Raw genomic sequence first — 14,493 nt, forward strand, 5'->3', positions numbered from 1 at the left:
GGCAGCCAGCCGTGGGGAACGGCTGAACACAGGCCTTGCCGTGGGAAGAGTCCCGAGAGCCGCGTGCACAGAGGCAGACACGAGAGGTGGGTCCCGAAGCGCCAGCCGCCAAGAAGTTTCCGCCACCCTGCTGCTCACTCTCCGCTTTACCTTCGTGATGTTGTGGCTCTTTAAACGCATTCAATAAAGACCAAAAGGCTTCCTCTGACCTCTAAAGTTTTCTTTTCAACAATTCCCAACCCTGCTGAAGTAGGACTCTCAGACTGAGTTTCTGTGACAAGAAACTACGTCTGTCCAAAAATGTCGAGGCGGAAGGTGGCCGGGAGAGGGTGGGCCACGCCTACCGTGCCCCCACACCACCTTGGGTGGAGTGCAGCAGCGGGCACTGGTGGGGACCCTGGCGGCGTCTCCCACAGCCCCGCATGGGAGCCACCCCGGCACGCTAACGGGAATGCTAAAACAAGGCACTGGGCTCAAGGCCACGGGCAGGAAGTCAGGCTACAGGAGCTGAGAAAAAAATGCAAGGAAGCAAACCATCCATCCCCCAACCCCAATCTCTCTGCTCGCTGACACACTCGGCCACGGCCACCACATCCCCACAAAGGCCTCAAACCAACGCTGACTGTCGCTTCGTGCCGCAGGAAGGCAAACGGGGACACACACGGACAGGCCCCCCGCCCCCCCTTCCTGTGCGGTCACGGGAGAAGCCAGGCAGCAGCAGGGTGCTCGGGACAAACAGGAGAGGCCCTCGGGGGAAAGGTAACACCGCGACAGATGGTGCGCAAGTTCTGAGGCCAGAGAGAAGCAGCGGAGGAGAGACCAGAGGAGGAGCCCGCAGGGAGCACGCACCCGTCTGAGGAGGGCAGAGGCGACCTGACATGTCGGGGAGCGGGTAAGCACCCGACGTCACCCAGGACGCTTCGGGGAAGAGGCCGGGGAAGGAGAGCACCGCCCACTGCTGACGCACCTGTCGTGGTGGATGATCAGGCTGATGGTCTCGAAGAGCACGGCGTTCTTGGCATTGGAATGCTGCACTTTTTTTGACTTTGGTGGTTCCTGGGCTTTGTTCAGAATCGTCTCCAGGCACTCGGTCAGGCGGCCTCGCACTGCAGGGTCTTCTGGGCGAGACAGAGCGCTGTCGGGCCGGGCCCCCCAGAGCCACCTGCCCCCCAGCCGCACCAGCTCACAACCAGGGGGAGACGGCTGGCCAGCACATGCTCCCCATCAGAGTGCGCGGCTCTTTCCAGCGAGAGGATGTAGCTGCCGGGCGTCACTGCACGTACGTTTTAATGCAAATGAGATGCAAAACACCTTCGTTGAATTAGAAGAGAGAAAAGAAAATCTCGGAGACGCAGACAAGACATATAAAAGTTGGAAAGAAAGGGCACAAAAGATTTTTCCTCCACTTCCTATGTCCAATAGAAATAGAGACACTGTTATCAAAACCAACAAAGAGAAAGAAATGTTAAAAATTCTAATGAAACCAGAAAAAAGAAATAATAGACAAAAAAAAAAAAGAATAAGAAAGCAATAAAAATATCAAATATCAGACACAACCTGTACAGCATATCCCCCAAAGCCCCCAGCACACCCAGGGTTAGCAAACCCAGCCAGTCAAGAAGAGCGGAGCCCTGCAGACGCAGGTGGGGCGCCATCGGGGCCCTGGGGAGCTCCCCCCACTCCCTGCCCCGGGGCTTGAGCAGAGAGGTGGCCAAGCCCTGAAAGGAGAGTCATGAGGGAAACACACCCACGAGTGAGTGGAGACACCCCAGATCTCAGAATGAAGGAGCGGGACGGCCGCCAGGCCGGGCAGGGCCGGCCGGGGAGGGAGGCAGAAGTAAGGAGCGGCTGTTGGGGAGGCCGGTCCTGCTCCGGCTCAAGGGAAGTCCCCCCACACGAAGGCTCGGCTGCAGGTGTGCAGTTCATACTTCAGTATGGAAGTAAGAGAAATTACTGGAATCTAACAAAGAAATATCTTGCACAAAACCAATTAGATTAAAACGTAAAGGTTACAACGAGCAATCAGTGTAAAGGACAACTCGGAAGAATCTACATCCTTTGATCAAGAAATTCCATTTCTAGGGATGCCTGGTGGCTCAGTTGGTTAAGCATCTGCCCTTGGCTCAGGTCATGATCTCAGTTCATGAGTTAGAGCCCCACATTGGGCTCTGTGCTGTGCACACAGAGCCCACTTCATATCATCTGTCACCACCTCTCTCCGTCCCTCCCCTGCTTGCGTGCGGGCATGCACGCACTCTCTATGTCTCAAAAATAAATAAATAAAAACTTTTAAAAAAGTTCCGTTTCTAGATACTTACCGTATTGGTCAAAAGTAACATTTTGCAATAAAACGTGAACAGAAAAATATTTCCAATGTGTATATTAAGGTTTTACAGATTATTAACAACTTAAAATACAGAGCTTGTAAGCGTTTCCAGTTTTACTGAAAAACATTGTTTCAAAAAGCTGCACAGGACAGATACCATATTATCTAAAAAGCAGAGATAACCCCAAATCCCAAGAAAATTGTGAGTTCTCTACCAGCTGCTCTGGGAAAGCCAAGATGTGTGGCAGCATCATAAAGGACCCGCAGAACAAGAACTAGCAGCAGAAAAGGTCTTGTAAAGATAACAACACAAGAGTAACCCTACGATGCTGAAGCAAACCCCTCTCAGACAGGTCTGTGCTGGCAGCTGTTACCTGGGGGTGGATAGCACTGTAGCAACCTCAGAAGTTTCACGGACAGCCAGGGAGCCGGGACAAAATAGTAGGTATAATCCTGAAGGTCTGTTGATGCAGATGTCACAATCTGTAAGACAACACAGGGTGCGGACGGGTGTCATTTAGAGAGGCCCTCAGCGTGGTCCTGAGGTCACACACTACCTGAGAAACAGTTCCATTCGATGAGCTAATAGGGACATTTAGTTGTCTCCTATTTTAGAGGTAAAGGAGCACAGCCGTGCCAGGCTCCCATGGAGAGCAGCTGCCCGCTGTCACTTTGGGGAACAGCCCACGCACTCTTGCTGTGCAACGGCCGGCCCACTCCGTGGGCACAAACCAGCCTATACCACTGACCCGGAACCGCTACAGAATTCAACAGACCAGAAACCCAATCATTCCTTTGTGGAGCAGAAAGTGAACAAAACACAAAAAGGAGAACTTCAGTCCCCTCAGAAGGGAGAAGCCCTCCAGCGCAGACCCCTGCCATGAGCTCACCGGAGGCCAGACGGCAAGCTTCCTCCATTCATGGCTCCATCTCCTTGTCTATCACAGTCCTTGGCAGGGCAGACACCCCCTCCACCTTCTGAATACACGACCGCCCCTAAGACATTTCACTTCCACTAACACACAGCCCAGTGCCTCCCCACCTCCTGTGTCTGCCAGGGAAGTCAGAGGAGCGCCGCCTTACAAAGCCACAGGTGTGACACTTTAGGTCCTAGGTAAACACATTCAGGAAGGTTCACCTAATTCCTATACTCAGCTGCAAGACAGCAGCCTGGACCCAGGAAGTGGCCCCTCCGGCAGGGAGGTGAGCTCCATGCTGTTTGAGGCACGGGCAGAACAAGCAGAGCGATAGAGAGAGGGCACACGGGCAGGCACTGGAGGAAGACGGGGAGCAGCACCGTGCTCCTCAGGACAGGGGGGCCAACACAGGCCGTCTCGTGCTGCTAACACCACACTCAAAAACTTACAACTCTAAACGTACACATTTGAAACAAATATAAAAAAGAAAACAATGAGTAATTTACCTCAAAGATTTACAGAGAGTAACAGATTAACCCAAAAAGTAGAGGAAATAAAAATATGAAGCAAAACTAGCCGGGGAGAAAAAAAACATAATAGAGAGGGCAACAAAATCAGAAGAATTGCTGCGACTAATCGGGAAAGGGAGAAGGTGCAAATACCCGCATCAACACCAGGAAGGAGGCAGCACTACGGACCCCCGTGCGCAGGATAACTTTCTGTCGATACATCTGAATATTTAGACACAGTAGCAAATGTCAGGAAAGTGCAACATAACCAAAGTGAATGAAAGGACAGAAAATACAAAGACTCATAATTTATCAAACAAGTTGAATCCATAATAAGAAATTGTCAACAGGGATGCCTGGGTGGTTCAGTCGGTTGAGTGTCCAACTCTAGCTCAGGTCATGATCTCACGGTTCATGAGTTCAAGCCCCGCATGGGGCTCTGTGCTGACAACTCAGAGCCTAGAGCCTGTTTCAGATTCTGTGTCTCCCTCTCTCTCTGCCCCTCCCTCTCTCTCTACCCCTCCCTCCCTCCCTCCCTTCCCTCTCTCTCTCTCAAAAATAAATAAAACACTAAAAAAAATTTTTTTAAAAAGAAATTGCCAACAAAGAAACCCCAATCTCAAATGGCTTCACCAGTTACTTAAAACCAACCCGTAGTAGTTTACAAATAACATTTTAAGATATCCTTGAGGACAGCATTTTAAAAATAAACTGTATAAAGATATCTAACAAAAGATAAAAGAATCTCCACTCACAAAGTTATAAAACGTTGTTGAGAAAAATTAAAGACTACCCAAATAAATGGAGAGGTATGCCACGGTCACAGATTCAAAGACTCAATACTGTAAAGATTTGAATTCTCTCAAAACTGACCTACAGATTAAAGGCAGTCCCAACAGGATTCTTGGGGGAACAAGACACGTGCTCCACTAGACATCAAGACTTGTCCTCAAGTTCCAGTAACGAAGACAGTGCACCGCTGTGTAAAATGAACAGAGATGATACCAAGGGAAGGAGGCACAGACAGAGCCCCGTGGTTTGTGGTCAAGGCGGCACTGTTGGGGGGGGGTGTGGGGGCAGGAAGGCCTTTTAGGACTGGATACATACAGACACCAGTCCCAGAGTGGGTGGTCAACCTAAAGGAAACCCCAGAACTGGGAAAGACCTCATAAGTAGGGCAGAAAAAGCACTAACCACAAAGGAAAGGATTGGTGCTTTGAAAGGAGGAATTTCCGACCATAGAAGACCTCACCAAGAGAGTAAAACGGCAAGTCACAGAGTAGGACAAGATTTTTAAACACAGGGTAGACTGAAGCATACAGAGATGCCATTTTCGGAGAGCAGTAATAGTTAAAAGTGGGCAATTTTGTTTGGTTCAACTTAATCTAACCAAGAAAGTGCTCATATCTAAAATATGTAGAGAAACTTCTGCAAAACAATAAAAAAGCTAGCTCTGTGGAAAAGTGGGCAAAAGACTTCTTAACAGGCACTTCACAGAAGAAGATGCTCAAGAAAGCAATAAACGCGCAGAGCTGCCCAACCTCACTGACCCTGAGGAAAACGGACACGTAACTCACGAGGCCCCGCCACGCCCCAGAATGGCGAACATTTACAAAGCCGAGATGCCGAACAGCGGGAACTGCAGGCTGCTGGCGGAGTGGCCCGGCACCGTCCCCTCAGGTGAAGCGCGGCCACCCCGCGAGCCAGCAGCGCCACGTCCAGGGACACACCCACTAGCAATTCTCCCTCTCTCTCTCTCTCTCCCACACACACACACACACACACACACACACACACACACACACACACACCAACCGAGGCAGCAAAGCTGTTCCCAGCAGGTGATTCACACCCGCCTCAGGGCTGGGCACGTATGCTGTGTGTTCAGACAAATTCTACAGCGTCAAAACTGAACGAACGGCACACGGGACAAATACGGCCATTCCACAAGGCAGAGCATAACGGGACCAACATAAAAGAGTACACCCCACACGCGGGATCCATCTGTGTGAAGATTCAGGGCGCAGTCAGAGCTGGACAACAGAGGTAAGGACACCCGCTCAGGCAGCAAAGGAAAGGAAAGCAAGGAGCGAGGCCACACGAGTGAGGACAGGGTTCCCCACAGCAGGGGGCCCAGCCGGCACCCCCGCCCCCACCCTAGGCAGCACGAGTGTGAGCCGCGCTGTTTCGCTCCGTGCACCTTCCCGTACAGACAGGACACTTCTCAACTGACAAAAAGGTTGAAAGAAAACCCAAAGAATTCCCAACCAAGAAGAGTCCTCAGTCCTGAATTTGCAAACTGAGCCAAACACCTTGTACTCTAAACAGCAAACCAACGTACTATTTAAAATTATCTTGATAATTTTATTTAATAATTTAATTTAATAATTATTATTTAATATTAATAATTATTTAATTTAATAATTTAATTTAATAAACCGACGTATTATTTAAAATAACTGAGACCAAACTGCACCCTGAGACCCACTCCCATCGACAGACTCACCCTGCTTAACCTGGACACCGCCAGAGAGACAGAAGTCTTGAACTCCTCGGGGTTCTTCTGGGCCAAGGTGGTAATGAGGCTGGTGGCTGCGGTCACCACACCCTGGAACAGACACAACAGATACATGCTGTGACTCCAGCCAAAGTGCCTGGCTTCTCATTGCAAAGTCATTTTCCGAATAAAACTTTAAATGGAGAGCAAAGACCTGTAGTCCATGGGCCAGATTCACAGACCTCTAACAATCAAGAGCGCACATACCCCATTTTCTTTTTGGAGCTTCTCTTTGCAAGCCTGGACACGTGGCCCAGACCCCTGCGGCAGCGGAGGCCCCATCCCGACTGGCCCTCCTGCCCTTCTCTGGGTCTGGCCACCTGTCTGGTCCTGTGGGCGGCTGCACTCACTGCTGCCCCTGATTTGAATCACTCTGTGTGGGGGCACCTGGCTGGCTCAGCCAGTGGGGCGTGCAACTCTTGATCTTGGGGTTGTGAGTTCAAACCTGACACTGGGTGTAAAATAAAATCTTTTAAAAAGAGAAAAGGGGAAGCTGAGTGGCTCAGTCAGTTAAACGTCCAACTTCGGCTCAGGGCATGATCTCGCGGTTCATGAGTTCGAGCCCCATGTGGGGCTCTGTGCTGACAGCTCAGAGCCTGGAGCCTGCTTCGGATTCTGTGTCTCCCTCTCTCTGCCCCTCCCCCACTCATGTGCTATTTCTGTCTCTCAAAAACAAATAAACGTTAAAAAAAAAAAAAATTTTTTTTTAAAGAAAAAAAAAATCACTCTGTGTGGACTAGGGAGGGAGACATTATTTAGACTCCAGCGCAGAACAACAACTGAGAGAGCCCACTCTTCCCCTTCTCTGGAAGCAGTCCAGGCTGTGTCCCCACCACACTGGCCCCCGAAGCACCCCAGACCCAGGCGAGACTCCTTCCCTGCAGGGCCCCCACACAGCACCCGGCCTCAACGTGCGGGGACTCTCCCTGCAGACGGCTGTCCCGGCACCACCAGGAGCAGCTCCCGGCAATCCACATCTCTTAAAGGCAGATGCTGGTGAAGTAAAGACGCCCTCACAGATACGTGAACAAAGGAATGCCACTACTGACGGTGAGGACGAGGACAAAGCCCAGGAGAGCCCTGGCCCCCCCGCCGGAACCGGCTGGCCATCCTCCACCGTGCTCCTGAGCAGGTGGGACAAGACCAGCATTTCGAGCAGCTGCGGAGCTTCGAGGACGGCAGCTGGCGGCCACGGAGACCGCGGGGGAGAGCCAGAGCTGAGCGCTTCCTTCAACCTTCCAATGACAGCGTGAAGGCTGCACCAAATGGACCTAACTGGCCTCAACGCCCACTTCTCAGCGGGCAGAGTTAAGTGCCAACAGATTCCCTTCGCAAGCCAGCTCTGACAGGTCAGTATTTGTGAGCACGCAGGTCCCACCAGGGCAGAGCTCGTCCCCACGGCTCCTAAGCGTGTGGGGCTCGGCCTGGCCCACCACGAGGACAGAACAAATCTGCGCATTCTGAGGAGACTCCTAAAGCACAGTGTCTCACGTCCTCTGCACCCTGCAGGGGTCTTCGTAGGAAGGGCAGTGTGAGAAGACCGGGGCAGGCACAAATGGCCCTCGGTGCTGCCCCCCGGCCACAGCCCATGGCCTGCCCCCCCACACACATACACACACCCCCTCAGCTCTTCCACTGCTCTCTGAACACAGGACCCACAGGGGCTGGCTCGCCCTGCCACCCAGCTGACACCCCTCTGGGCGTTCTTTGACCTTGAAACCAAAGAAAGCCAAGGCTCAGGCCTCCTTCACCGGCAAAGCCAGGAAGTATCTGACACGGAAGCCAAGGCCACACGGAGGACAGGCGCCAAGAGAACAGTGAATGTGGGCCGAGAACAGCAGGATAAAAGGAGGCGGGGTGACGATGGGCTCAGCCCTCCCGTGGTCTGGCTGGGCCGGCCCCTCCACCTCTCCCGCTTCGAGCTGGGTTCTGGTGGCCAGTAGCCAAGAATGTGCCAGGCAGCGCGCCTGGTGAAGCAGAGTCGTGTGCGTCAGGGCACCAAAGCAGACCCCACAGCTGGGGCTGCAGGATCTTTGGGTGTCAGCAAGAGGAATCCTGCGGGCAGCTGGGATAGTCCCCGTCACTCTGACAAGCGCTGGGGGTGGATGTCTGCTGGCCAAAGGCTTTGGTGTCGGTTGGCCGTGTGGCTCGGGCCCCCCAAGCTGTCCCAGTTCTGACCCTCCGTCACCTCCTGGTTCAAATCCGCATCTATGTGAAGCCGTTCCGTCTCTCCGAGCCTCGGTTTCCTCAGGTGCGAAACTAGAAAAAGCCCCGCTGCCTCGCAGGGGCTGCCTGGTGGGTGACCCGTGGCCTCAAGCCTCACGGCCACCAGCATGGCTTCCCGGCTTTACCAGCAGAGTCTAACCCTGAACAGACTGAGGGTGACCCGGCGTGCAGGGCTAAACCTAACCCCAGCCCCCCCGCCCAGGCCCTTCCACCTCTCCCCAGGACTTGGCCACAGAGGTGGAGCTCCACCCTCAGGGAGGGCTGCCGTGCTTGGACACAAACACCCAGTAAACGTGGGCAACGACAACGTGGGAACAGCCCCCAGGGCAGCCGCAGCACAGCAAGCTTGCCGACACGGCCACCGGCTCTCTCCTCTGAATCTGCACGCAATGATCATTTATTTTTAATTTTTGAGGTAGGTTCGTTTCTGGGAAAAAACATAGTAAGCAGCTTGCATACTAACCCCCATCTACTCAGGAGGAAACCCTGTGTTACATTTCAATTCTCTCAGTGTTCCAACAGAATTCGCACAGCGCAAAGCCACTGTGCCGAACGCCTGCTCCAACTTGACCCCATCTCCTGGTGTCACGACCCTGTATGCCCCGGCTGGTGTGGACCGGACCTGTGACCCATGTCAGACCACAACCACCAAACATTCCTGTCTACGACACAGGGAGGACACTCAGGCCTGGCCTGTGGAGCAGTCGTGCAGATTAGCAAGACTGCGGGCAGGAGCTTAGGCGGGGGTCACGGGACACCCTCACCACCGCCTGACAGACAGGCACACCACACGGACTGCCCTCCCTGGACAGGGTGTCTCCAGAAGCCGCTGAACTCGGTCTTGCCGGTCTGTGCGGCCCCAGCACACGGGAAGCCTTGCGACAGCTAGCTCTGGGGCGGGCTGGATCTGTGCGGCCCCAGCACATGGGAAGCCTTGCGACAGCTAGCTCTGGGGCGGGCTGGAGGTCGTGTCTGCAGGTCCCACCCCAGGGAAGGAGGGGCCCCTCCCCCTAGCCACAGGAGCGCACACAGGCTCACAGGCTCAGTGGACTAAGCTCGGTGTCCCCTCAGAAAGCACCGAGCTGCTGTTTTTTTAATGGCTATCCCAGAGACGGTCACTTGGTGGGGTGAGCAGGACCCTGGTCCAAAGGCACTTACCAAATGCTGGTCATTGAGGAGGTGCACCACACGGGACGTCCAGTCACCCATGGGGACGAGGTCGGGAGACGTTCGGTACAAACGCAGCAAACACAGGGCGGCGCTCTGCTTCACGCTGTCCATGGTGTCTCTGAAAGACAAACACCGCTGGTCGCTCGAGAACACGGCTGGCACCCCACGTGGCCCCAACAAGCTAAGCATGGCCCCGAGCCTCACAGATCATACCCCGGAGTAACCTGGAGACCAGGTCGCTGCACCCTCCCGTGTGATCCAGCCCACGCCCACCGCCTCCGAGAGGTGTCCGTGTGGACCACGTGCGGACAGTGACAGACGGCTTCTGCTCTGAAGACCTGCCTCAGGCTCCTGCCCAAGACAATCAACAGCAAAGAATCCCACCAGGAAAGGTGTCTCATCTCCGAAAGTGTCAGTTCTGGTATTTTTCCCAACTGCTGAATGAGACCTTGGCTATGCAAGACTGACCATGTTCAACTCATGCTCCTCTCTGCTTGGATCACGGTATTTTTTTCAAAACTCAGTGAACAACATACAATCAAAACAGAAAGAACAGAGAGCCTTGCACTGCCACAAAACGCCCCCGGCGATTTCCTCCCGTGTCCAAAACCCCTGTCGGGTACCCTTGTGAAGCACCCCACCCCCTGCTTCTCTCTGTGCTGGGACAGCAGAGGCAGGGATTCAAATGCCCTCCTGCCCCTTCGTGTGGTTGACTGTGAAAAGTAGCCACTGAGCCACAGAGCCCGGGGTCCCTGGAGCACAGCAAACACTGAGAAGCTAGGTCAGAACGACTGCAGACAGCCCAGGAGAGAGAGGGACATCTGGAGGGTTTCCTGCTCCGGTTTTAATGCTGGCGGCGGGCAGAGAACGTCCCCAGGGCTGTTTATCCCTCCTCCCCACCAAACCCCAGCCACATTCCGCTGAGCCGCCCACCAAGGAACAGCCCAGTGGAGGCCGTCTGAAAAAGAACACGGCAGGGCGACGGTGGAAGCAGTGGGGGCTCCTGCTCCACGTGGAGGGGAGAGGAGGCTTGGGGGCCGTCGTCACCATTTACCTGCCTCATAGCTTTCTTGGCCCTAAATCCAGCCCAACACAAGAAACCCTCAAGCTGCTCCCCATTCCACCCCCGGGAGAAACTGCCTTCACAGAAACCCCGTAGGATTCTACTGCCCCGGGGGAGCAGTCCGTCCCTGGCCCTCTCTGGCCCCACACCACCCTCACAAGGAGCAGGCAGCACACCCCGCAGGCCTTATGGCAGAGCCGCCCCAAGTCACCACTGCGTTTCCGTGCTCGCACGGGAGGGCCTTCCTGCCCCCGGGACCCGCACCAGAAGCACATTCGAGGAGAGGGAAGTACGGCATCCAACACCCCTGGGCAGGCCGGGGAGGCCACTGCCCGCTCTGTGTCAGTTCTATCTCGGGCCCACGGCCCAGTGCCCGGCACCCTCGCTTCCTGAACGCCTGCTGGGGGCCGCCGTCCCGCCCCCAACGTGCCAACTCCAGTGCAGTTATTTGACTGTTGACAACCTCCTCTGCATCTGCCACCCCTGCAATGCCTCAGTCCGTCTCTGGCCGTCTCCAGCCTGAGCCCTTCACCTTGAGCTGCCCGTGGGTTAACTGCACGTTCAAGAGCTGGGAATGGCGTTCGAATAGGGCTCGTGGGTACCACGCGGCCTGAGCCTCTTGGTGTAGGCTTGTCTGTGACCTCGATTCTGACAGGTAATCCAGTGGGGTGGGCATGACTGCGCCAGGTCCCCTAGGCCGTGAAACTCGCAGGCACGGCTCAACTGTCTTCCCGGAGCAGGATTCTCCCCCGTCCCGTCCACGCTGGGCTTCGCCGTGCGCCCCCTGTGCCCTTTCACTGTAGGTGCGGTCCGTCCTTTACTTCAGGAAAGCGTTCTTCAATTGCCATCTGAATGCTCTCCAGAGATTATCTCTGTTTTACGTCACACTCGTCCAACAGGCATTTTTCAAGCACTTACTGTGTACCAGGTATAGGTCAAAACGCTGGAAATAAAGCAATGGCCACAGCAGACAGAAACCTCAGCCCCCAGGAGCCTGCCTTCTGCGGGCGGAGGCAGGCAGGGCGCAGACGTGTTCCCCGGTGTGCGCCAGGAACAGGGAAAGGGCCAGGCGGCAGCCAGAGCAGGGAAAGGGGTTCAGGGAAGGCCTTGCCCAAGCTGGTGCAGCCCTAACGAGTGAGGAAAACAAGGTGCCGTGCGGCCCTGAACCCACACCCACCCCGGTGGGGTCCGGACCCGAACGCCCCGTCAGGGTCACTCTGCTCACATCAAGTCCCTCGAGTCTCTTCTGTCTTAGTTTGCACTCAGGGCGGCCACCATGCCCCACAGCTCTCATCGGCAGACGTGGAGTGTCGTCTCGGCTCCCCACCTGCTTCCTCGGCTCTGCTGTCCTTCCAGTGAGTGACCTGCTCCCGGCGTGTGTCTGTGAGTGCCCCGCCCCCCTTCCCGTGGGGACTTGCTTCCGGCCTGGCCTCTCCATCTCCCTCTGGTGGCACACGCCTCGGACAGACACTCCTCCGGGGCTTGTGTGGCCACAGCCCTTCTGGTCACTGGTGCAGCCCAGGGCTCGCCCCGGAGGCACAGCTGAGCCTCGAGGAGGAGCGTCCGTGTGCCACAGGGTTTGGGGCGGTGTCCCGGCATCCAGAGCGCCATGGCCTCTGTCCGCACTGCCGGCCATCCTGGAAGAGCTTGGTCCCGACGAAGTGCCCGGGCCTGGGGCCCTTGTTGAGCCAGATGTGTCACCAGGGTGTGGGCCCTGGGTCAGTTCCCCAGCTCAGCAGAGTCCGGGAACACGAACGCAGGACCCTGCCTCTGCCATGCCCCGTGGCACCCTTCCAGAGCGGCCTACTCTGCCCCACGTGGCCCCTCTCCAAATCAAAAGGGGTGGGGGTAGGTCTCTAAGACTTCTGTGCTTGAACTTTTCCTCAGTGACACTCTGGAGAAAGGGCGAGAAGGGGTGCTGCGCCACAACCCAGGACGACGCACTCCTTCTTCGGCAGCCGCGTGGGAGGCCGGGCCCTTGTCAGTTGGTTGCAGCCGGCAGGGCCCTTCTTCCATGCTCTTCCAAACCCCGGCGGTACTGGGGCAGGAAAGGCGTGACGGGACTTCGCCAGGCACCTACACGTATGGTTGCCCCGCTGCCTAAGACAGGGAGACGAACTCACCCTAGAAATCCTCTAAGTAGCTGCATGTTCGGTTCACTTAACGCGAGAGACACACGCACTTCCGACAAGTCACGGGACACATACCCAGCGACGAGGATTTTCGGAATCTCCCCAGCAAACGCCTCGGCCATCTCTCGGCTGCCCACATTGGCGATGCAGTGCAGGGCCAGGCCCATGAAGGTGGGGTTCCGACTGGCCAGGTCGTTCTTGATGGCGTTGTTGATGAGCCGGATCAGCTCGCTGTTGGAGTTCACCAGCACAGAGATGAAGAGGTAGCCCTGGTTCCGGAGAGACAAGAGGACAGAGAGCTCGTGACGACCTGGGTCGACACGGACAACAAGGCACAAGCGTCCAGCCTTGGGCCTGCCTCCCGACGCCTCCACTGCCCAGTGTCCTGCAGAAGGGGTCGCGCTACAGAGGGTTCCTCTGCACTCTGATGAAAGCACCAGTGTCGTTAAAGAGGCAAAGTCCCTGCTTCCGGCTCTGCCATAAGACAGTCCTGAGGGACGCACCCAAGAGGCACTTAGACGTCCCTATGGGAACCAGTCGCCTCGGTCCCCAGTCCCACCTCCCATCCCACTCACCTATCCATGGTACCACGTGTGAGCAATGTGGACTCACCACTGTCCTGAACAGGGCGGAAAGGACCCTGATTGGAAGGCCCCAAGAAACCATGATGAGTTCCCGAAACCCTGCTCACTCCGACCTCACCCTCTCTCTTGATCTGTCTCTGCACCCTCACCACTGGCCGAACTCCAGCCCATGTCACCCCTGCCGTCCGCACTCCCCCCATGCAGGGGACACAGTGACCCTCTCGAGACTCATCTCATCACTGACCGTGCAGGTGAAACTCCTGTGCAGCTTCCTGTTGGCCTTGGGAGAAAGGCCCCACCCACAAGCCCACCTCCCCCGTCTCCCCTCCAGCCACCGCTGCCCCTTCAGCGTGAGCCCAGCTGGGCGCTACTGGCTCTGTCTGCCCTCATCCCCCAGTTAAGTCCTCGTCCTTCTGTCCCCACTCAGGATGCCCTCCTTGGAGGACCTTCCCTACTGGCCAGCCCCTCTCAGGGCCCCAGAAAGCTCTCCACACCTTCTGCCCTGGCCACTGGCCACAGCTATAATTCTCCATTTACGAACTGTATGATGCCATCTCCTCACTGAACAAGGGCAGGGCCCACATCTGCTTTTGGTCCCTATGTCCCCAGGGGCCTCCCAGCAGACTGCTTGGTCCGTGGCAGACACCCAAATTCTTATCAGGTAAATACCAATACTTCATGACATTCCTGGGGGGGTCTAGGGTTTCTTGGTTTTTTGTTATTTTACTTCCTGCAAGTTAAATTTTCGGACAGAGGAAACTGTTAACTTTGCAACACTGGGGAAAACATAAAAATATTGCTACTCTGAGGAGCTACAGGGCTAAAGCTACAAAGCCGGAGAGGGCTTCAGGGGCCCAGGTGCCAGCGCCATCTGGAAGGGCACTGGGAGCGGGAAGCAGGGCAAGGGCACACCCAGGAGCAGCTCCAGCTCTTCTGCCGCGGGGGTGTGGCGGCCTTGCCAGAAAGGGAAAGTTGTACAGGGACCATGGGGGGGGGGGGGGGGGTGTCC

At 55.6% G+C, this 14,493-nt stretch overlaps 1 protein-coding gene across 2 annotated transcripts in view; it reads right to left on the reverse strand.

Moving 5' to 3' along the window:
• Window positions 1–14,493, reverse strand: part of AP2A2 (adaptor related protein complex 2 subunit alpha 2) — an 85,110-nt gene that overhangs the window by 17,186 nt on the left and 53,431 nt on the right. The window contains exons 4-8 of one of the 2 annotated variants that reach the window (XM_058690086.1): window positions 12,976–13,169; window positions 9,694–9,823; window positions 6,259–6,360; window positions 2,701–2,809; window positions 968–1,115 (exon numbers count right to left, since the gene is read on the reverse strand). In XM_058690086.1, the coding sequence (XP_058546069.1) occupies window positions 968–1,115; window positions 2,701–2,809; window positions 6,259–6,360; window positions 9,694–9,823; window positions 12,976–13,169 (683 nt within the window). Of the gene's footprint in view, window positions 1–967; window positions 1,119–2,700; window positions 2,810–6,258; window positions 6,361–9,693; window positions 9,824–12,975; window positions 13,170–14,493 lie in introns of both variants that reach the window. The other variant, XM_058690085.1, reaches the window with a different exon arrangement.

The sequence above is a fragment of the Neofelis nebulosa genome, chromosome 10, assembly GCF_028018385.1.
Source record: "Neofelis nebulosa isolate mNeoNeb1 chromosome 10, mNeoNeb1.pri, whole genome shotgun sequence".
Taxonomy (NCBI): Eukaryota; Metazoa; Chordata; class Mammalia; order Carnivora; family Felidae; genus Neofelis; species Neofelis nebulosa.